The sequence below is a fragment of the Nymphalis io genome, chromosome 8 (assembly GCF_905147045.1).
Source record: "Nymphalis io chromosome 8, ilAglIoxx1.1, whole genome shotgun sequence".
NCBI lineage: Eukaryota > Metazoa > Arthropoda > Insecta > Lepidoptera > Nymphalidae > Nymphalis > Nymphalis io.
Window position 1 is genome coordinate 2,929,757 of NC_065895.1, and position 23,810 is coordinate 2,953,566.

The 23,810-nt window shown below is 31.9% G+C and overlaps 1 protein-coding gene across 3 annotated transcripts; it reads right to left on the minus strand.

Moving 5' to 3' along the window:
- Positions 1–5: 5 nt before the first annotated feature.
- LOC126770167 (integrin alpha-4-like) lies at positions 6–22,691 on the minus strand. Of its 3 annotated transcripts, XM_050489396.1 has the most exons (27): positions 22,673–22,691; positions 22,351–22,405; positions 21,770–21,946; positions 20,987–21,121; positions 18,490–18,554; positions 18,153–18,315; positions 17,684–17,857; positions 17,409–17,497; positions 16,893–17,126; positions 16,237–16,342; positions 15,687–15,902; positions 15,464–15,561; positions 14,609–14,693; positions 13,425–13,540; positions 12,279–12,351; positions 11,556–11,679; positions 10,844–10,961; positions 10,122–10,199; positions 9,182–9,351; positions 8,833–8,917; positions 8,220–8,303; positions 7,064–7,199; positions 5,851–5,935; positions 5,336–5,459; positions 1,906–1,977; positions 1,506–1,556; positions 6–190 (listed from the first exon to the last, which is right to left on the minus strand). In XM_050489396.1, the coding sequence occupies exons 2-27, from the start codon at positions 22,355–22,357 to the stop codon at positions 101–103; spliced, it is 2,955 nt and encodes a 984-aa protein (XP_050345353.1). In that variant the 5' UTR covers positions 22,358–22,405; positions 22,673–22,691; the 3' UTR covers positions 6–100. The 3 variants fall into 3 exon arrangements, with proteins under 3 accessions (XP_050345353.1, XP_050345352.1, XP_050345354.1); XM_050489395.1 differs by lacking the exon at positions 22,673–22,691 and having other exon boundaries at positions 22,351–22,484; XM_050489397.1 differs by lacking the exon at positions 22,673–22,691 and having other exon boundaries at positions 76–190; positions 1,496–1,556; positions 22,351–22,484.
- Between the last annotated feature and the right edge of the window lie 1,119 nt (positions 22,692–23,810).

Genomic DNA, 23,810 nt, shown 5'->3' on the forward strand with positions numbered 1-23,810 from the left:
AGTCAATCAAAATGTTACAGCCCTTTAAATAATATATTTAAAAGAAAATAATCAAACATTAAATCATTTCTATGAACTTATAATTGAAAGTTCAGAAATTTTAATCTTTTATTAACACTTCTGAATCGTTTGAAAATTTGAAATTCCTCAGTTGCAAAGATATGGCATCCTCTATTATTTCTATATCAGCCTGAAATGAAATGAGAATTCGTTAATTATGACAACACTTAGTCAGGTCCAGGCATAAAGTCCAAGGTCCGTAGATTTAAGAACCCCCCCCCCATTCCAAAGCGGTTCGGGTAAAATTATATTACATCTGACTGATTAAAAGCGCGTATCATCCTAAGTTTATTTTCAATATTTCATGATACAGTTTTTGGATGTCAGAAAATGCACTATTCGATTTACATATTTTTTCAGCACCCGAACAAGCCAACAACTTATAACTTGACTTATACCAAGAATAAAAATAAATGATAATAATTTTGTTGGAATAAATAAAATAAAACGTTAGTTCTATCCATTATTCCGTGTGGAATTTATATTACATATTAGATATATAAATATAGCGTATGTAGCAAAATAAAAATTCCTCAAAATCCGTTCTAAATTTGTGGCAACGAAACTGTCTGATAGACTTAGTTTGCATAATCATGTTTCATGTTCCAAATTTGACTATAACTCTGCTTAGAACTTCCCCGTATTTGAAACACGGTCTCCGTTTAAGTCCACGTTCTAAATATGAATAAGCTACTTATCACTCAAATGTATCATAAATCAAATCAAAAAACTTACTACTTATTCAAGCAGGCAAGCTCTTTTGAACCGTCATTTACAGAATTAAGCAGACCGGCAAGAAACTCATACTTACTATTTCCCAACATTTTAAATACAAAGCTATAATAATCAAATACAACGAAATTTATATTTATCCTACGTAAAAGTCAATGAGTACTAACTACATACTTTTTTATCATCTATACACAGTAACAGCCTAAGCTAAGGCCTCCTCTCCCTTTTTGAGGAGAAGGTTTTAGAGCTTAGTTAGAAGCCGAGATGGCCTAGTGGTTAGAACGCGTGAATCTTAACCGATGATCGTGGGTTCAAATTCTAGTGCTTAATTTGTAATTATAATTAATCTCGTGCTTGACGGTGAAGGAAAACATCGTGAGGAAACCTGCATGTTTCTAATTTCATTGAAATTATGTCACATGTGTATTCTACCAACCCGCATTGAAGCAGCCTGGAAGCTCATCTATACACATATCAAAGCATTTTTAATAACAATTTTATTTTACATACGAATACTTTGCTCGTATTTTTATGGTGATCACCACATCAAAATTTTATTGTGAATAAATACATAATGTTGTTGTAACTATACTGTGACAATAATTTTTAGTTCGTTAAATGTTGTTTTTTTTTCTTAGTTAGTATAATTCTATAAAAGTGAAATGAAATCCAGTTAGGTTAGATGATCAGTATTGATAAAAACCTTTAATGACCTCTGTATCTTCATGAGAGGAAGTCGCTCCATCGTCAGGATTGGGTCGATGCTGAAATGGAAATTTTATTTAATATCCAATAAATTATCTAAATATCTATTGAGACTTCTTTGATAAATCAAGACAATCTTATTGAGGAATAAAATATTAAACAATCAACATAATAAAAACAACACGTTACAATTCATTATTATTATTTTAAGGTGTTATGTTTTGTCAATTAAATTGAAATGTTACTGAGACTTTTTAATAAAAGTAATAAAAAATAAGGCAACATCGGTGTATCAAATATTGCTTAATAATACCTCGTATTAACTCTGTGAATAGGTACTAACATTATCGTTGAGTGTAATTGATACGGGCCATTAAGGGAATAAAATTACACTAAGGGGACACTTACTATACTCTTCTGCCTTATCTCCTCCTTCAGCGTGTCCAATTTGGTCTTTTCCTTCCTCTTGAAAAAGCCAACCTAAAAACAAGGCCCATTTAATTTCTCTTTTCACTTAACATAGCGCAGACTCATGACACGACAGTCTTAATACAACATCCTACGTCTCCAAATTTGAAAATAAATTCAAATATCAAAATTAAGATTTCTTAAGAATTATATACGGATTAAAATTATATATTGTATTTTCAAGCTTCATTGATTAATTGATTGATTCTTGTCATCTTAGTAACTTCATTTTTTCAAATTTGAAAATTAATTCAAACATCAAAATTGATTATAAACGTTGATGACATAACACGATCTATATTCAATAAATTATATATATATATATATTGTAGTATAAGCTCAGTCAGCTTGAAAAAACTCTTTATTATTGCAACCATTCTTTTTTTCTAAATGATTTTATTTTTCATATTTTTAATTTTATTGGTATATTTGTTTATTTTATTTGTATGGTTAATGTTATAATTGTAAATATGCAACTAACAATACTAATTGTGAGAATCACTGAAATTTTGCTCGTCTGAAACAAATGACAGCACTATTGGTAAAGTACCAATGAGCTTATCTTAAAATAGAGGTACATAGTTGATTTCATTAATAGCCACTAAACAATCCCTCGAGTTCGAGCGTATTTGATTTCTTTTATCAAATGCAATATTTAACACATAGCTTTAATAAATTAATAATTAAGACAAAATAAAAGGAAACTTAAAAACGTAAAAACTTCTAATTCTACACATACCTACAAACATATATTTATCAATATAGACATATAAGTAAACACACATACATTAAACACCTAAGTGTTTATGTAAAATGTATATAAAAATTCTATAATAATATTATGTTACTTTATATTATTTTTTTGTTTTCATTTATATTTAATTGATATTTAAAAAAAGCTACACGAAAACAGTTAATTTTTTTTTCAAAATGTATTCGCAAAATACAGTTTCATCCAAATAAACCAAATTTTGAAAGAAATTTTGAATAAATTGTACAGATAAATAAGGCTAAGTTTTCATTATTAGGCAAACAAGCAACAAACTGCTTAATAAGAGTTTAGATAAACAGCAGTCTAGACTATTGTCTGCGTCAGTTCCTTAGACTAAAGTTTGGAATGCATCAGCATTAAACCCAAAACGGTCGCCTTAAAATGAAAATAAAAACATTTTACAACCTTCAAGCTTTTCTAAAACTATGTAGCGAGCGTTTTTAACAATTTAAAACATGTAAGAAAGTAAATACTTATGTTGATTAAATGTTATATAGGATTGATTTTATTCTATTAATTATAGATGAAGAGTTGAGATTGTTAGAACATTTTAAATGTTGACTTTTCACGTGCTTGATTTGCAATACATTTAATGGTCGGCGGTGATGATAAACATTATAATATCCGGGGACATTATTCAACACGGCCATCTGATCCCAAGCTAAGCAGAACTTGTACTATGGAAATCAGACAACTGATATACATACATACACTACTTTTCTTTTGTAAATACATACTTATATAGATAAATACGCCCAGACTCAGGACAAACAGACATGTTCATGTATGTAAATGTCTGTCCAGGACGGGAATCGAACCCACAACCTTCGGCGTGAAGGGCAAGTAACTAACAAACACGCCAACCGGCTCGTCATCGTCATACATCATTAGGAGACCTGCTTATGCCAGTTGCGTTTCTGTCTCATATGTATCAAGTCCACTCTATTCGAATTGTTGCAGAATGGTGTAATATACTCTAAACTATTTAGTCACTTAATTTATATTGACAGCATTGACTTTTCACGTGCTTGATTTGCAATACATTATATATATTATGCATTTTTTCTAAATAACTTATAGAAAAGTGTACGAATTATTTATCGTAAATCTAACGGCCTTACTTATAAATGTTGCTTAGCGTGCGATTTGTTAAGCAATTCTATGTCTTCTTACGAATATCAAATCAATAATGACAGATAGAACGAAATTAGTAGTAATCAACATCCACAAAGAAATGGTTTATTAGTAAAACCATGTTAATAGCAACTTTATTCGCTAATAAAGATAAAAATCTAAATGTAGCCCAAAAAACTAGAATTAAAACATTAGAAAAAAGGGAGCAAAATGAAATATGTAACAATAAGGTCGCTACATGTTGGAAGCGATTATTCTAATGTGAAAACACACTTAAACTCCACAAAAAACGCCATTATTTATATTGTATGTAATTATTTAACAGAAAAACATAAATGACCTGCAATTTCAAGTCTTTTTAGGTCATATGTAAAACTTGTTAATAATACAATATCCCTGACGTAACCGTTATAGTAAGAGCCATAGCTAAATATTAGTTTAATAATTTAACTGAATTGAAAAATTACGTAAAAAATATTCTTAGCTTTAGTGTGCGCAAAAAATTTCGGCCCCTCAGCACGCCTAACCATTTACAAGCTTTTATTTATTTTTAATTGTTAGCATGTGATCAAAACTGATTGTAATAAAATTTGGAATATATAGGTAACTCCTATGACAATGCAATAAAGTCATGGTTCCGTGGTCTCGTGATGGGGTCGTGAGGTAGCTACTTTTTACCTATTTAACTTAAATTCATCATATTTGGGTGTTTGTATTATGTATCTGTGTCGACGCACTTGTTCACAGTGGCAATAATAGGGCAATACAGTGAGGTGCACCACGGCCCCCAATGGTGAGGGGGCCTATAGACAGCATATAAAAAATAAATAATTTAAGAGACTTATTTATTAAACTAGATTATATTTCCAGACTAACATTAATATTGTCTTTGTAGATATAAGCTGAAACAAAAAAGTTATCCACAAATTCTGTACTTTTGAATGAGTATAAAATTTTAGCGAAATCAAGGTCCACACCAGGGTCTTTATGTAGCTATACCGCTGCTTAATAATAAATCTGGATGGGATAGTCTGTGGTAGCCGGGACCAAAATTTGGTCAGGATGACCATACATAGTTACAGTTAAGTCTTATAACACCAACATGACGAGCCGGTTGGCGTGGTTGGTAGATACTTGCCTTTCACGCCGAAGGTTTTGGGGGGTAATTCCCACCCAGGACAGACATTTGTGTGCATGAACATGTATGTTTGTCCTGAGTCTGGGTGTAATTATCTATATAAGTATGTATATATCAAAGAAAAGTAGTAAATGTAGTATATCAGTTGTCTTATTTCCATAGTACAAACTCTGTTTAATTTGGAATCGGATGGTCGTGTGTGAATAATGTCCCAGGATATTATATTATTATATTAGTACCACCTAAGAAAAACATTCTTTAAGTATCAAGCGATAAATAAGTAAAGAGGCATAAATATAAATTGATAAGATAATTGATAATTATACCTTGTATAAGATCAACATGATAACAGCAAGCACCAATAATCCGACTATAATAGCTACCACGATTATAAGATTCTTATTATTCCCAAAACTTGTATCCTTTTGAATATACAGTGTTGAGATTAATCTAAAAATAAAACAAAATAAATAATCTAAAAAAAAAAGAATTAGAATGTATAAATATAATTATTTGTATTTTTTTTTAATCGGGAGTCACATTCACTAATATTATACTGCCTACGTTCTGCCAAATCAAAGAATCGACCACCATAGGAAACATTTTTCCAGAAACAACTCGAAGCACTCTTACGCTGTATACTTACTGTCTATTCCAATCACAGGAGAAGTACAGAAAAATAAATACCTTTGACAATTAATTTACATTATATCATGGTATTTTGAACAATCTAAGTTGTTCATAAGGTATTATTGAGAAACCATTTCAAGAATTATTCTTCAAGTTCACGGTAGCATAAGTAAAAATAATTAAGGATTAGTAATTATATAATAATACATACGTTTTGTTGAGAGTTTTTAAAGTTGGTTCCAGAAATAGAACATAAGTCGATGTGACACTTAATTTCCCATCTTTGAAGTTGTTCACTGAAAGTTTATTATAAATAAATGTATGTAGTATTTATCTATACGTTTAACTTACAATACAGTGATATTTACTTTTACGCCTGAAGTATTTACAGATATCATAAACAAATAAATATTTATTTATATATATAAGCATTACAAAAATCAACAATTTATTATATAATATATTATAATTTAGGATCATCTTGATAAAATTTTGTTATGAAGAAAGCTTGATGTCCAAGGAAGGACGTAGGCTTTTAAAGGTGAGGACGCGGGCAAACACTAATCTTCTTATAAAACGAAGTCGGAGACTATCACTAGTATAAGCGTATATGAGGCTTACTGTTAATTAATACTCAAAATGATACAATATGGGGCTATGACAATGATTGATGAGGAGCTTGATGTATATGTATAAAGTATAAATTACTGGATATTTCCAGTTCACCGGACAAAGATACTCGGTCGCAAAGAAAAATATGTTCGAAAACACAGATAAAACTGAAATACCACTGTCATTGAAAAGACACAAATTCACGATAGCAATTTTTATAGTAGTTTTAAGACTGAGAATAGCATAAGATGTAATTAAGTGATGTATGTATAATGTATTTGATTATATTAGAATTGAAAAAAAAATACTTGAAAATGGCACAGACACAAAAGTTCAATTAAATATAAAAAAACAAATCTAACTTCAAATAAAATTCAAGCTCATAAAAGAAAAATCACTATTTTTGGTTATTTTTTAATTAATTTTACTTCATATTTATCTACTGATATGTACCTATATACAATGAAAAAATTAATATTATACGTTTACGTTAATAAAAGCATTAAATATTAATGCTCAATGTTAATGTCTATTAAAATCTCTTAAAAAGATTATCACGAACTTAATATGTAGTAGATATATTCAGTTCGTGGAAATCTTTTTATATGTCTTGTTTACGAAAATCATATGTAGTAGAATTTACTATCAATACCAAATAAACAAACAGATACAAGATATATATTCCGTCTACGTATTTCCGTCTGTGCATTAAGCAGACATTATTTATGGGTTTAAATAAAACTGTGTAAGCTATTGGTTTATACATGGAAATACGTTAACATATGAATTTATCATTGAAGAGATAGACTTACTCATTCTTTCCTTCAAAATATTCGTCGTGGTCGATATTTTAAAAGTCGAATTTGCTTCGAGAGTTAAGGTACAGTTGAAAATTGTTAGATCTTCTGACGTGCTATCAGTACATTCACTTGTTTCTGGCATCATTATCTGAAAAATATCAAACCATACAGAAATGTGTTGTATTTTTAAATAGTATCTCATAGAACGCTAGCCTCTAGAAGTAACATGATAGCTCGTAGGTTCGTTCGCAGTTCAGAAGAAATCAAGATAACTTTATTCAAGGCCTACTGTCTTCTACTTTCTACTAATCTTTTTACTCGAGCAGACTATGGATAAAGTACACCAAACGCACTTTCAGCGCCCTACGGGTGTAGTACAATAACGCTTTTAGGGTGCTTTAGGATGCGGCTGCCTCGTTACTGCGCTTTCTTGCGCTTCATCGATGTTTGTGGAGGCTCATATGGATGAATTCCAAGCAATCATGCGGAAAAAGGTAGCCTCAATCTTAAAGCGTATTCGGGGCAGCAGCAATGGCATACTAAAGGTAATCGGAGACCGTTCTGATTGTCCCTTTCAATATCACTGGGTGAGAGTTATCACCGTTCAAGTTGTCATTAAAAATGTAATTTTACCATTTTTATTTCAAATTTTTAATTTCTATTTATTTTAGTTTATACCAAAGTATATAACATTAAATCCTTTAATAAATACAAATAAAAAATAAAAATATTCACTGTACAAATCGTGACCGCGTGGAATGGTGCAAGAATGCTAGCAGCATTTCCCCTTTGAATCGCAATTCTGATTCTCTGGGCGAAAATGAACCAGCCCTCTTGTCACCAGTAGAGGCAACGAGCCTTTTTAAATTAAATTTATATAATTAAATAGAATTGAATTTAATTAAACCAATTTTATTTGTAATTCAAATTAGTTTTGTATTTTATTTAAACCATTAAATTATTTCTATTTATTTTAGTGTAACTTAAATTTAATATAAAATAATTTAATTAATCAATAAACCAAGTCAATTTTATTATATAATTACATTTGCACAATTAAATAAATGATTATTATAATAAAAACTGCTGCGCCAGTGACATTGATCAGAGGATCTGTTATAATGAGCGTCGTAATAAGCAAAGTATACTTAGTTGTCTCTGTGCTTACCGTATGATTTTTAATAAATGGACGGTTTTCCAATGTGATCAATGCATGAATAGATTTCCACGTAACGGTTCCGTTATTTGTAATCTGAAAAGGCAAAAAAAGATTAAAAATATAAAGGATGGGCAACTGATATTTTAATGTTATATGAAAAATACTTTGAAAAATACAAAAATCTTAATTTATTTAGCAAATTATATAAGCTCAAAACTGTTAGAGTAAGCAGTAGCAGCTTCAAAGGTACCAGCCAATTATATATATCCCACAGCTGGGCTAAGGCTTTCTTTTAAGTAGAAGGTTATGGAGCATATTTCAATACGCTGTTCTAATTCGGGTTAGTGGAAACACAGTTGAAAGTCTGCCTTTCAGTTGACCCAGGCTTCCTTCACCACTAAGCACGAGATAATAATGCACAAAAATTCAGACGTGCTTGCCCTGGTTTTAAGCGGCATTCACGCGTTAACCACTGAGCCATGTCGGCTATTAGCAGCTTAGTCATTATAACAATTTGGCTCGTCAATCCGCCGATTCAACAAAACGTGTCAAGCTCAGAATTCTTCTCCTTTGTATTATTATATAAAATATATATTAAAATAATATTCTTAAAAATTCTTACCGTAAAAAAATCACGAATTCCTATTACTGAATCTGATTCAACGTCTTGAATTTCACGCTCCGTAATATTCCGATCATAATGTAAACTGTGAATATAGGATAAATAATATATGAATATAAATATTAAATGAGAAGAACAATTGATCGAACAGTTTTAATATTTTGTTTTCTGATAATATAACAATAAGAAATTATTATTATATTCATTATTACGCCAAATCTGTCTATCTGATAAGTTTTTTACCAACCCGACCCAAGATTTCACGACCTCATCTTTATAAGCTACAATATAGGAAAGAGTTTTATTTAAGAAATCTATAATCACTTTCTCAAATAATTAAATTACTTACTAGTCAATAGAAATATCAGCGGTATTTAATTCAAATGGTATGTTCTTGCTTTGAGATTTAGTGGCGTTCATTCCAGAGGCAGCACAGTTATTATACAACTGAACCTCGACCTCCAGGCCCTCATCTCGATTTGACGTCTTGCTTGTATCTAGTCGAATGTTTATAGGACGCTACAAGATAAAGTAAGAAGTCGATCAAAATTGTTTTAAAAAAATATAAAAGGTTTTTAATTACATAATGATGTCATTAATAATAATATTTACATCCGCACCGCACCGTAACAGCCTGTGAATGTCCCACTGCTGGGCTAAAGGCCTCCTCTCCTCTTTTTGAGGAGAAGGTTTGGAGCTTATTCCACCACGCTGCTCCTATGCGGGTTGGTGGAATACAAATGTCGCAGAATTTCAGTGAAATTAGACACATGCAGGTTTCCTCACGATGTTTTCCTTCACCGTAAAGCACGAGATGAATTATAATCACAAATTAAGCACATAAAAATTCAGTGGTGCTTGCCCGGGTTTGAACCCATGATCATCGGTTAAGATTCACGCGTTCTTACCACTGGGCCATCTCGGCTCATATTTACATGACAATAAAATAATATTATACATGTATATGAAAGTAATGTGATTAATTACAAGGAAGGAAGTCATCGTTAGTACAACGGAGCGACACATCACGTCATATTATTGTATTCAATTTAAATTTGTTTTCCAATCAATTTTAGCAAAAACTATAGAAAGCAGTATTCAGACGATCAAAACAAAGTATTAAGACATATTTTTCAGACTATTATCATTAAATCTTACATGTAAGCTGACTATTAGCCAAAAAACGAGAAATATTTTAAGTGCTTTAGCTACCAGTTACTACCTAGGTCATTATCAACGAGATAATTGATATGAAGATAACAATTAGTCATGAAGACAAATTTACAAACCTCGCCGTGTCTTTCGATGTTTATCAAGTCGCATTTATACCATACTTCGTTAAGTTGGATACATCCCAAAACTGAAGCCTGTGTTAACAGAAATTAATGTTATAATATATACAAAATCTATCCTCATAATTCTTAAGATATTATGTACAGAATTTTTCATAATATATTTAACTACCTCATGTGGCTAACCTGTTCCATTTAATTCAAGGTTATATTCTTAGGTTGAGAAAAATATTAGAAAGTTGGCAGTATTGCACTCTTATCAAATCGGATTGCCTTTCCATCGGAGTATGAGTGTGAGAATATATGCATATAAGTATACGCACATACTTGTCCAGTATATTAACTTCTGAGCTTGTAGCTATTTTCAGTTATTAATAGCTGCCGTCGTCAAATTCGGTCAGGACAGTATCGTATTTTTTGAACAAGTAGCTTGCCTGACAGCTTGCATCATTTTCGCAGCATTTTTCGCACATTCGCTTGCATAATTCTCTATTTTTTATCTGTTAGTGTAAGTTAAAATATATTTCAGAGTATAGAATAAAATATATTTTAAAATGGTTTTATATGATATGCAAAACGAAAAAAAATCATTAAAATTAGTTATACAATTCGGAGGAAAGATTGACATATTATATGATGAGTGCTAATTGTTATCAACCATATGAAACCAATTTCGGGCAATATATTGTGATCAATATATATACTTATGTATATTATACCTTGACTCCTTCAACCTTGATCCACGCGCAGGATTCATAAGTGGCGTTACCATCATTTCTCACTACTACACTCATATTTTCAAGTGAACTTGATCCAAGTATATAAACCTCATCCGTACTGAAAATAATATTTAAAAATAAATATTTGAATATAGAATTAAAAAATAACAGAAAATATCAAATTGGCGTACAATAGATATAATAAAAAAGATTTTGGCAGTGCTGCTTCTAGGTTCTCTCCTGGCAAATCTTTTCCCTTTTACGCAACACAAAAACTTACTCAATAGATTAAGGCTATAAATTTGGCGAAGCTGACTTAATTTTCTCTTATAAAATATATTTCCAAAGGTTCTGGAGCATGGAATTCTAGTGCCTAAAATGAGCCAGATTTAATTAATATTTTATTGCAAACAAATACAGATCGTTGCGTAGTATCCACTGCTGAAGTAAGTTGCGAATTTTAATAAAAATAATTGCAATTATGTAGAAATAAGGAACAAAAGGATATTTATAGTATTTAATCTAAAATCTCATTGTCTATGAGCGAAAGTAACCACTTACGATCACGTGGCTCAATTGAATGTATGAAATATAGATGGATGAAAATAAAAAGTGTAGCAACACTTAATGGTTCAAAAATACTTGTAGGAATCCGATCAAAAATATAATATAGAAGAATATATTTTAAATTTAATACAATGATAATCATTACCTGCCATACCACACGAAATACATAGACAGACGAGGCACGCAATCGTTTCCTTTACATCGACGTACAACATCCAAAACTGTCTCAGATTTGCTATAATTACTTATTGTAAATAACCTGTCGAATTCTGTAAAAAAATACAAAATAATTAATTTCGTTGTTTTATGCATCCCTACAAGGTGGACCAACGATATTTATTTATTTATTTTTTATTTATGTACCAACAGAGTATACAGAAAATTATATAAATGAAAAATGTGTACAAAATGTGATATTTTTAGTTCGCGGGAAATAGTTCGCGGGAAGCTGTCGCATGCAGGTAGCGCAATACCGGTTATGGTTGGAATCCTTGGCTTTGTCCAGCAGTGGACGTCTGGCTGATATGATGATGATGATGATGATGATGAATAATAATCTCAAGAGAGATTAACCAACTGCGCAGGAGATATTATAATGCACTAGTGTGTACGAAAACACAGGTGCGCTCTCTATTCCCTAACTCTCATAATCTGATGGGACGGCAATCCGACACGACCGGAAAGAGTTCAGGATGATGAATATATAATATTTAATAATCTTAAATTGACACGTTTGTCAATAATAATGTAAAACAAAATCAAAGCTATCCTGTGCGTAGCACGTATTTCAATAATGCAGAGAAAATAATGTGCTTACATGAAATCCACGAATATTTAATGAATTTGGCCGCATTGCTCATTACTTTACCTGGTGCCTCCAGAAGTTTCATGTCTGACTCGACTTTAGCGCTGAATTTATAATTGCCGGGCTCTGTATCGTCCTAGAATAAAACAAAAAAATATATAAATTTATATAAATTCAAACAAAATTCTTATTACAAATAAACCGCCAGAAGGTTCAATCCTTTTTACAGCCATTGGCAATGTAAGGTTCAGTAGCTACCTTTGTACCTTTGTTGCATCTTGAATCCTGGCTCTGAAAGCTACTGACCTAAGTTCTATTCTGTAAATATTTACTCTGTATCTCATTAGTACATCATTTATTTCATGGTAATCCTTAAAATGTCACGATCATGTTTAGCAACGACTTTAATTCTAAATAACTTCATCTACTCCATTCTTACAGTATGGAGTAGATGAATGGATATACAGAATAATCGCTCATCACTAGGGTTATTATATAGAATAAGCATATTATGTTATTAGTACTCATGCTTACATTTTTAAATACAAATAACTTATCAGTGCATGTATGAAACCAAGCTAGACAAAAAACATAGGACTACAAATTGGTAGTCATTTACAATGATGTCCCATCGATGTACTTAAAAAATAGGAATGAAATAAGTATTAAAGTATAAATTTCGAATATAGGAAAGCAACAAAGAAAATGCTAATTTTGTTTGCTACTGTTATCTCATTTGATCGCCCAAGTGTATTATCGTAGCTTTAGGGAATAAGCCAAGAGAGAGTATTCGCGTGTATTTAATTAAATAAAAAACAAAAAACGAGCATATTATATTACACAGGCACGAGCAGGAGAGTCCCTGATTGAGAGTGCTTGCAGGTGCGCTGCCGGCCTTTAAAGAATTGAGTACGTTCTTTTTTTGTAGGTTTCTTTGTGATATCGGCTTGGAAAAGTCGCCGACAAAAGTTCCAAGAAATGCCTTAAAAATCGCGCTGTTGTGGATTTCCAGATATCGAGGTGGTAAAATTCAGCAATTAATTATACTAGATTATACTGTTAGTAAAAAAAAGTTTATGAAAAAATATAGTTACATCAATTGAATGTTTTTTTTTTTTAATTGAATAGCAATGTTTGACCTACACAAGCTAACAAGTGAAGTTAAATAACTAAAATTAAGGATTGGAAAAAGAATAATAATGAACGTACCAACAACACGAGGACCTCGTTAGTGTATAGTGATACTTTTTTCGTAATTTTAATTTCATATGTTCTATTCACTATGCGAGCTGCGTCTCCGATTATATTTGTAGTCACGAATAGTCCTGAAAGCAAAATGACGTAATTCTACATAATTACTATCTCACTCTCAAGTTACGTGTTTTAGTGAGCATTCCGATTCCGAACTTACACTTAAGTATGTTTTAAGATTATACATGTGTTCCCGCGATTTTACTCGTTTCTGGCTTACTATTTTTATTCTATTTTCTTTACTGGATCACCAACAATTGTTTACGCTTATAATATTACAGAATGTATGTTAATTATTTATAAGTCACACTGCGACAGCACGTAATTAAATTTAGTATAATTGAGAGATCCGATTTACGAGGATCGATTATAATAATAATAATAATATCCTGGGACATTATTCATACACGGTCATCTGATCCCAAACTAAGCAGAGCTTGTACTATGAAAACCAGACAACCGATACACTACATATACTACTTTTCTTTTGTATAAATATATAAATAAATAAATGTATATATATACATACATAAATAAACATATACTTATATAGATAATTACACCCAGACTCAGGACAAACAGACATGTTCACGCACACAAATGTCCGTCCTGGGTAGGAATCAAACCCACAAGCTTAGGCGTGAAAGGCAGGTATCTACCAACCACGCCAACCGGCCCGTCATTGTTTTCTTACTATCTAATGATTTTTAATGTTGTTATAATATCTAGCTTAAATAATTTCGTATTATTTAAATCTGTTCATAAGTACATTTCAATTCAGCGACGGTGGAAGGAAATTAGTTTAATTTAGATAAGTCGTAGATTTTATGAGACTAAATAAATAAATAAGTAAATTTCTAAAGGTAAAGCTTCTATATTGAATAAATATTTTGACTTGATTTGATTTATAATAACTTAGTGTATTCACTAATTGCGTTCACCAGTGGTTACTTAATTACTTTAAAGAGGCGATACTTAGTAAATATCTAGGTAATAGTATAAAATAAACAAATATACATTTTACGTTAATTATAAGAGAAACGTAAAAAATAAACAGTAACAAAACGTTAAATGATAATTTTATATTTTTGGATAAAAGATAAAACGTAATTGGTAAACATTTAAGGAAATTGTGTACTTACGACCAGACATGATATTTGGCTTCACCGGAAACGATACGTTTACAAACACAGTTACAGTAAAATTCATATCGTTCTCCTTTACTCTCTGTGAATAACAAATTTCAACTGTTTTATTTTTTAAATACTCAAGAACGACTGTAACATCAAAAAACATTTTTTTTGTTTATTTTAGGATGGAAACGATATAATTGGCCAGTGAAATAAATGGCACTAACGGAACAGCGAATATTTGGTGGTAGGGCTTTATCCTAGTCTAAAGGTAAGTAGGTAGGTACCACCCACTCATCAGATATTCTACCATCATATAGCAGTTCTTATTATTGTTGTGTTCCAGTTTGAAGGGGGACTGTGCCAGTGAACTACTGGTACAAGGAACATAACATCTTAGTTCCCAAGTCTTATGGCGCATTGAAAGGAACGGTTAGTATTTCTTACAGCGTGGCCCATATGCGCCCGCCTACCAATCGCAGTTAATGTCAAGACTATCGAATAAGTAAAAAACTCTCTCGAGCCACACAGGAATGCAGTCGACAAAATGGCGTCAATTAGACAATCATTGAATGCGTCGCCAACTATAACAACTAAGGAACAAATATATTTTAGCCAGTGTGCCTATACTCATACTCGTTTGCTCTCTTCAAACCAGAACACAGCAATACTGTAAGTATCAATGTTTATGCATGACTATATATAAAGACATTTAATATACTAAAACATTAATATTGGTAATAGGCTATATTTGTTTACCCAATTAATACCATAGTCAAATATTTACTTTAACACGATCAATCAAATTAGACATGCTTATATTGCTAATGTAAATAAGATATAACTGTTAAGCAATTCACTCCTCACCTCTTTCCCTCTAAGTAAAGCTGTCACTGTCACATTAATGAAGTGTAAACCGCGATAAAGTACAACTGTACTGTTTTTTGGCGAACCTACCGCTAACACTGTTAACATAAAACATTTTAAAAAATGTGTTAGTTATAGGAACACATTATTATATGAGAATTCATGGAAGAGAGAGACCCATGGACATTTTTAATAAAAAATGAGGTAAAAAAAAGTATCTCACCACTTGCACCATTTTTATCGAAATCTCGAATAGACTGGAGGCTAAAACCAAATAATTTGAAGGGTGAATTTTTTATTGTTTGCGTGTCGGTAAACTCTGATATTGATATTACTGTGTTCGTTCCCGTTATCAGTAACATTCTTGTAACCTCGTAACCAGATAGAACATATACTACTCCTGCACCAGAATCTTCATAAGGTGCACTAATAAATACCTCTGAAAATAATTGTTTACATAACCATTTGGTAACGCTTATAATAATCTTTTGAAATTTATTAAAAAAGATTGATACTAATATTCTTCTGACATAATAAAATGTGATGGTTGACATAAATTATGTAATTGAAAAGTAAATTACGAATGATGGTAGGTTTTAATCCACTCAGGATTCAAATCTGGTACAAGCAACACCTAAACCGACATGAGTCAGATTAAATATCTAAAAAATTAGAGATATTTTTCAGTTATATTTAAGTACAACAAAAGAGATCAAAATTCATAATGAACAAGTTTTTATTGATAAAATTTGTGTTAGTACTGAAGATCTTACCTGGAAGACTGTCTCCATCGATATCATTAGAAGAGATGGCTGTTCCAAATCGTGAACCGTCTTTGTTACCACGGATGCAAAGGTTCGAACCGGTTTTTGTGGTGGGCTGTAAAAGACACCATTACGGAATTATATATTTCTGGAATACCAACAAATCACCCAAAATACATCTTATTATGATCTATGAAAATACTTAAATATATACTCACAATCCCTTGAATCATGTAACTATACATAACCCTTTTTTTAAATTAAACAAAAATATAAAGAAGTTAAAAAAGCTACTTATCAAACAACAATAGTAAATAATAGGTGACATCAGATAGACGTAATGTTTTACTGGAATATATATCCTGCCTAAGTACAAAGTTTACTTCAAGAGTGTACAAAATGCAATGTAATGAGATTTTATTGTAACTTTGGAGGATTTATTTATTTTATTTTTTGGATTTAACCTACTTATTATCTTACAGATATTGCAAACGAAAAATTTATATAGTCAAACCGTTCTTCAAAAATTTTAGAGAATTTTAAGTTTAATCGATCAATATAATAGTGAAATTTAGTTATACTATTACGATTCAATTCGTTCAAGTATTATGTAACTCTGATGTTAGTCCAATTCTTGTACACAAAATTAATTAAGATAAATATACCTGACCACCTCCAACATAGATGAAAACGGCACCATTTTCATACCCGCCTTCATAGGTACTATGCGCAGGCGCACCAACTAGGAGCTCCGAGGAACTATCACCATTCAAATCAACGCTATAAAGAGATGTACCATACATTGAATTCGTAGAATCATCTTCAATTTGAACTGGCTGATTTTTGTATTGTAATATTTTCATTGTTTTATCACTACTTTCGTAGTAAAGGAAGGCTATCTGTAAAATAAACGGTATTATTAATATTTACGTATACATAAGTAAATAGATCTTGAAATATACCATGAACAGCGATATAAAATATTGATTTATAATTTGCATTAATTTGGTATTAGAAAATTACTTTAATAATTTTAACATTTCAAGGATACAAGCATTTCAGTTTCGAACACTCCACGAAACCACGAACTCCTACAGAACCCACTGTTCCAACGGCTCGAATTATTTTTTGTTATAGAAAAAATAAAACCGTATGTATTTTATAAAAATGCCATTACTTACAGCGCCTGTGAGTCTACTACGTAAGATCATGCTAAATGCATATAACACTTTATGATTATTAAAAAATACACCAACGGCAAAACTGAGACCTGAAATGCGGTTTATTAAGTAATTAATCAATGCAATAGCAGCATATTATAATAAATGAATAAGCTTGAGACAGATATTTCAGTCTTCCAAAAAGATCACAGTTTAGCCCATAAGCAAATAAATTCTTTTTTCAGATTGTTCTACATAATTGAGATATAAATTAATATTTAATTTAAAAAATATACCTAGATTTTCGTATTGGTTAAACATGCTGCCCAATGCGACGGCAAACGTCGGTGCTGAAGGATCATTCATTTGCATCACACTGATACTACTTTTGAGAGAAGACTTAGCAATGAGAATTAAGTTATTATTTGGATCGTACAGAGTATTCCAACCGATACCCCCATATATTTCCTCTAAAAAAAATAATGTTTTTTAAAAAAGTTTGCTATTCCATCGATCATTAACAGAAGGTTCATGATTTACGGAATTTAATTGAATATTCCTCGTATTCAGTTAAAATCTGGCAACGTTAATATCCTGGAAAATATACAGGAAAAAATATTAAAGGCGAAAACAAACTCACAGTACGTTGCTGGTACTATACCAGAGAACTTCAAACAAATATCAACAAAGTTTGATCGTTCAAAGTGTCAACTCATTCGGATGAAAAGTATAGGAAGGAACATTCAATTACAGCATAATACAAACCTATTTTAGGAATGCGTCGTTCGGAATCTTTCTTCACATACTGTTCTAGTAAACCATTGTATCGACTGGCATTAGTGTCGTTAGAAACAAAACACGTGCCCAGCGCACCAAACTTCAACTTATTTCCATCTTGAATATCTGATGTCCATAATGGCGCACACGTCTGAAAATATTTATCATTTTATTATTATTATTAACTGTTTCATTAAAGTGAGAAGTCATTGACAGTGATCAGAGTGTTTTGACAAATAGTTCTGAACACTCATTTTAAAGTAAGAAACAGACTTATCAGACGATATAGACACTAAAAATATAGATTATTGTTTTACATACTTACAAATATATAATCAGGCGTCACAGACATTGAGGCTCCGAGACAAAAATTTTGGTCGGTGCTATTATCTGAAAGTGATTTAATTACGTTTAATAATGATAATATTAAATTAATTATTCAAAAGTATTGAAAATATTACGGGAGAACATAATGAATATAATTATATTGGGAATTATACTTGTATAAATTGGCTTGTTATTTGTTTTAATATGTTTTTTTTTAATTTATTTTGTTCTATAATTTAAATTTTTGTTTTGGTTTAATTAGGCTGTTTACTTTAATTTTGTTTGTTTAATTAATTGTTATGTTATGAGTATCGAAATTATTCTTATGCATGTTGTCTTTCTTATAATTGGTGGTACATTTAATCAATTTCCTAAAACTTGTATATTTGTATTTTTATATATGCTTCTGTTGGATTACCATCTAAATAAATAAATCATAAATTAATGAAAATTAACACAAGCGTATTTCCTTATTATTTAATAAATTCTTTTCCGTTATTGGAATTAAACGGAAAAGAATTTATTTAACTGCCTCGTTGGTCTAGTGGCTTGATATAAGGCCGCAGACCCGGAGGTCCTGGGTTCAATTCCCAGGTCGGGCCAATAAAAAGTTATTGGGTTTTTCTGTCCGAAAATTCTCAGTAGCAGCGGAAGTGGAAGTTGGAAGTGTGTACACTCCCGTGCCTCGGAAAGCACGTAAAGCCGTTTGTCCTGCGCCTGAACTCTTTCCGGTCGTGTCGGATTGCCGTCCCATCGGATTATGAGAGTTAGGGAATAGAGATGTTGACCTGTGTTTGCGCACACTCTTGTGCATTATAATATCTCCTGCGTAGTTGGCTAATCTCTCTTGAGATTGGCCGCCGTGGTCGAAATCGTTCTGGAGGACATTATTATTATTATTATATTATAAGCGATCAAAAATGAATACTTTTTGAAAATTTAGATGTGTAAAATGTAATATAACAAAATGACATTTTGATTTATATTAATTAGCTATGAACTGATCTCATCAATATCATATATCTCTTTCTTTTGCATATCAATGATATGCTCTCTCTTGGGAACATACATTGCTATGCAAACGATAGTACAGTGCATGGTGGATACCACGGACGCGCAGTGGCTGGGCGAGCGGAAATTGAGGAGAGGCGGAAGGATCTTGTCATTGAACTCGATAGGACCTTAGAGCTCATCGCCAAATGGGGCTCTGCATTAAGCTCAACAAGATTATCATCTTGTTGAGTTTAATGCCAAGAAAACACAGGTATGCGCTCTCACGGCGAAAAAGTCAACATTTTCCCCTCTTCCCTCCCTCTGTGGTACTCCGCTGGTGATGCAAAGCAAAATCGCCATGCTGGGGATTGACGTTCGCTGCGACCTTAGTCCAAGGGATTACATCGAGGCTGTTATAAAAACAGCTTCACGGAAACTCGGAGTTCTGAACAAGGTGCGGCGCTTTTTCACGCCACAACAACTGTTATCACAGGCAACAGTTCTGCCTGCTGTACAAAACACAGGTACGGTCTTGCGTGGAATATTGCTCGCACCTTTGGGATGGCTCCGCTAAGTACCTACTTGAGGCCTTGGACCGGTTGCAGCGACGTGCCGTACGCATTATTGGCGACGTAAAGGTCACAAACACCCTTGAACCTTTACAATTGCGTCGTGAGATAGCAGCACTGAGCGCTTTCTATCGACTGTATCACGGCGAGTGCTCTGAGGAATTATTCTCTCTAATTCCTGCTTCCCCCTTCCTTCTTAAGTCCACGCGAGCTGGTTCTCGATGTCACCGCCTAACTGTGACATCAATTCCATCGCGAACAAAGAAATTTGGCAACTCCTTTCTTTGTCGCACTTCCAAAAAATGGAATTCCTTACCAGCTCACGTGTTCCCCTCCTCTTACAACCCGGGTTCCTTCAAACGAGGCGTGAAGAGGCATCTTGCGGGCCGGCAAGGCGAAGGCGGCTAGTGCAGAACGTTTTTCCCGTCTGTACTGGCCGTCGTCGCGTTTGGACTCTACTACCACTTACCATCAGGTGGAGTAGTCATTTGCCCTCCCGGCGAATATAAAAAAAAAATATTATGAAAAATACTATAAGAGCTTTCATAGAAAGAAAGCTTTTTACTTTTTTTTACCTTTCACAGCCTATCGTAAACTTAAGAAGAGTAAAGAGAAATAAACAATGTTGACTGAATTGACGTAAGCAGATCCCGAGAGTTGGGCTTAAAGCACAGGTCGATAAAAAGTTATTATATGTGATAAAATATCAATAGCCGCTCAGAATCTGGAAGTGTGTACACTATCATGTCTCTGAAAGCACGTAAAGCAGTTGTCCTGCGCCTAATTTTTTTTCGTTTGTGTCAGATTTGCCGTCCATTTGGATTATGTACATAATGTCCTCCTCACTGATTTCGGCTTATTATTTATCAATCTATAGTATTTATCATGGATTGAACATAGATACATAGTTATGAGATAATCATAAGTACTTACGTCTGCTGTAGTCACCAGCTAATTTTTCTATGTTGATGTTAAGATTGTTGCACATCAGCTTTTTCTTTCTAACTACTCCATCCATGGGACACTTGAAAACCTTACCATTTAAATCACCATGGGGTGCACCAACCGCTATAATCAAATTTTCACAATTATTTTGTATAGGGCCAATTTAAGATAACCCTTATGCAAATATTGTTTTTATTATTATTGTAAATCAAGATATATTTGTTAGATTTAGTAATTTATTCATTTTATTAATATTATATAAAGGGCAACTGACTGTATTAATATTATTTTAATGAGCATGCCATTTACACATGTTTAAGCCCTCAACAAACCAATGCCGCCGGCCCGGTGTCTTTACCCGGCGGCTTAGGCCGCCGGGCTGGTTAGTGATAACTGTAATTGCCATCGGTTAGAAGTTGAGATAACGACATAAAGCCGCCGGGTGGCGACTTTGGTGCGTAGAGGTAAAGAGGTAGAGGCTTTAATGTAACCTAGCTTAAAAATCTATAAGTTCGTAATTTTAATCTATGCCTAGATTGTATTCTTTTTGTGTACCTATATAAATAAAAAATAAAACACAACATATCCCATCTCATTTGCTTCCAAAATCATGGCTAATGTGAATGGAATTGTGACTCCATAGCGAATTTCTACATTTTTCAGACACAATTTAATTAAAAACTGACGTGAGTGTGAGTGTGGTGAAAGCGAATAGAAGCGAAACTTATAGTCCAGTTCTACAACCATTAGAATTAGAAGATTTTTACTTACCTAAACTGTTCCACTTAGATTGATAAGCAATGGAGAACCCAAAATCGGTTTTCGCATCTGGTGATTGTAACTCCAGGTATGACGGTTCGTGAAAGAATAAAGATCCATCACTGTATCCTAGACTTATAAATATCAAAATAACATGGAGATATGCAAAGCTGAGTAGGCGAGAGTTACCTGAAAAAAAAAAACAAAAAATAACAATATACATATTACAAGATACCAAGTCAACGTCGAAATCTTTATAATCTAATTTTTATACATTATATATTGAAAATTTAAATTTATTTAAATTTACGTCTTATTTTATATAAAAATTATTTCAAATAATATACAGATACATATACTTTTTAAGCATACAAGAGGCGGTCATATATATATATATATATATATATATATATATATATATATATATAATTAACTGCACAAATATATAAACTATATTATAAACAATTTAATTTACACATATAAGTATTACTTTAAATGAATATAGTTCAATAAAAATATAAATGAATGTATCCATCCATTTCAAATAAATATATTTTATTTCACAAGTATATTCAAAGAAATATTAAACTTACCTTTCATAATGGCACACTATATTATAAAACGATTTAAAACGCCCCTCGTTTAAAACTAAAGGAGGAAAATGATAATAAGGATAAATTTAATTTAATTTGTAATTCACAGAATATGGAAAAAGGTAACGTTTATTTACAGCACACATAATAAATTATTAAAATATTATAAATGAAAAATAGATTATACATATTATTAGCTCGTAAAGTACCAAATGCTATGTAATATCTCATTCGAGTCTAAAAGAGACCGATTGAATCGGTTTTTTATGATATATATTATAAAATCTTATAATTTAAAAGTTATTATATATTTTTATATTACTTTACTAATTTTGATCCGCGTTTCTTTTAACGTTAATTATAGATATGGCGGCTGGCTGAGTGCGCTCATGAGCACTGAGTACGAGACTGTTATGTTTGATATGATATTTTTACACACTATCGTAATAAGGAAATATAAACGAAAAAACATTTTAAATAAACAATAATTACGGGCGGCGAATTCATGTCGTACAGCTTGTGTTACACCTATCGAGCTTGACTGCAAAATTCGAGGTCTTGTTTTCAAACAATTTAATTATTTAAGCTAAAGATTCCAAAATTTACTACCATAAGTCGTAGTATATTGTTTATATATCTCAAACTTTGAACTTAAGTATTTGAAAATTATTCATGTTACCGATGACCTGTATCCACTCATTAGTTATTCTATCATTAAACATGAATATTTGGTATTGCTTTGTTTTGGCTTAAGGTTAGGAAGACATCAAGGCTTTGACTCATGATAGTTGGTACATTGAAAGGCTCGTTTGTTCAGTCCTGCATTGAAATCGTGAGTACCATTTGACGGGCAAGATGGCGTGGTTAGTAGGTCCCACCCAGGACAAACATTTGTGTGCATGAACATGTCTGTTTGTTCTGAGTCTGAGTGTAATTATCTATTTACAAAAGAAAAGTAGTAATGTAGTATATCATTTGTCTGGTTTCCATAGTACAAGCTCTGCTTAGTTTGGGATCAGGTGGCCGTGTGTGAATAATGTCCCAGGATATTACTATTATTAAAATTAAATTAAAAATAAATCGTATGAAATTGTTTTGGAAATAATCGTCATTCGCCACAAGGTATACAAGGTAATATCACTAACAGAAATAAATGCAAACGTACTTTTACACACATTTACACACAAGCATCCATCTAAATTGATACATTGCTGATTAGACCCAAAGTCCACAGCTAGGAACATCGACAGGAGGTAACGTGCAGGTCTTTTAAAAGCTATTATGAATAAGGTATTCATTTTAGCTATAAACGAATAGTGCCTTTCCCTGTGCTTTATTTTAAATCTTTATTTTTATTTTTTCTTCTCAGAAAGAAAAACCTCTTATTACAAATTTAAACACATAAGCATAAACGTATAAGTTTACGTATAGAATACAAACTTGTAAGCTTATGTATAATC

Bases quoted from the DNA above. Each gene is read 5' to 3' on its own strand.
- LOC126770167 (XM_050489396.1), bottom strand. The intron at 16,343-16,892 runs GTATATTTATCT...TGTCTTTTACAG, and splicing joins TCTATGTTGGAGGTGGTCAG to CCCACCACAAAAACCGGTTC. The intron at 14,694-15,463 runs GTGAGGAGTGAA...TGTTATTCACAG, and splicing joins CTTTACTTAGAGGGAAAGAG to AGAGTAAAGGAGAACGATAT.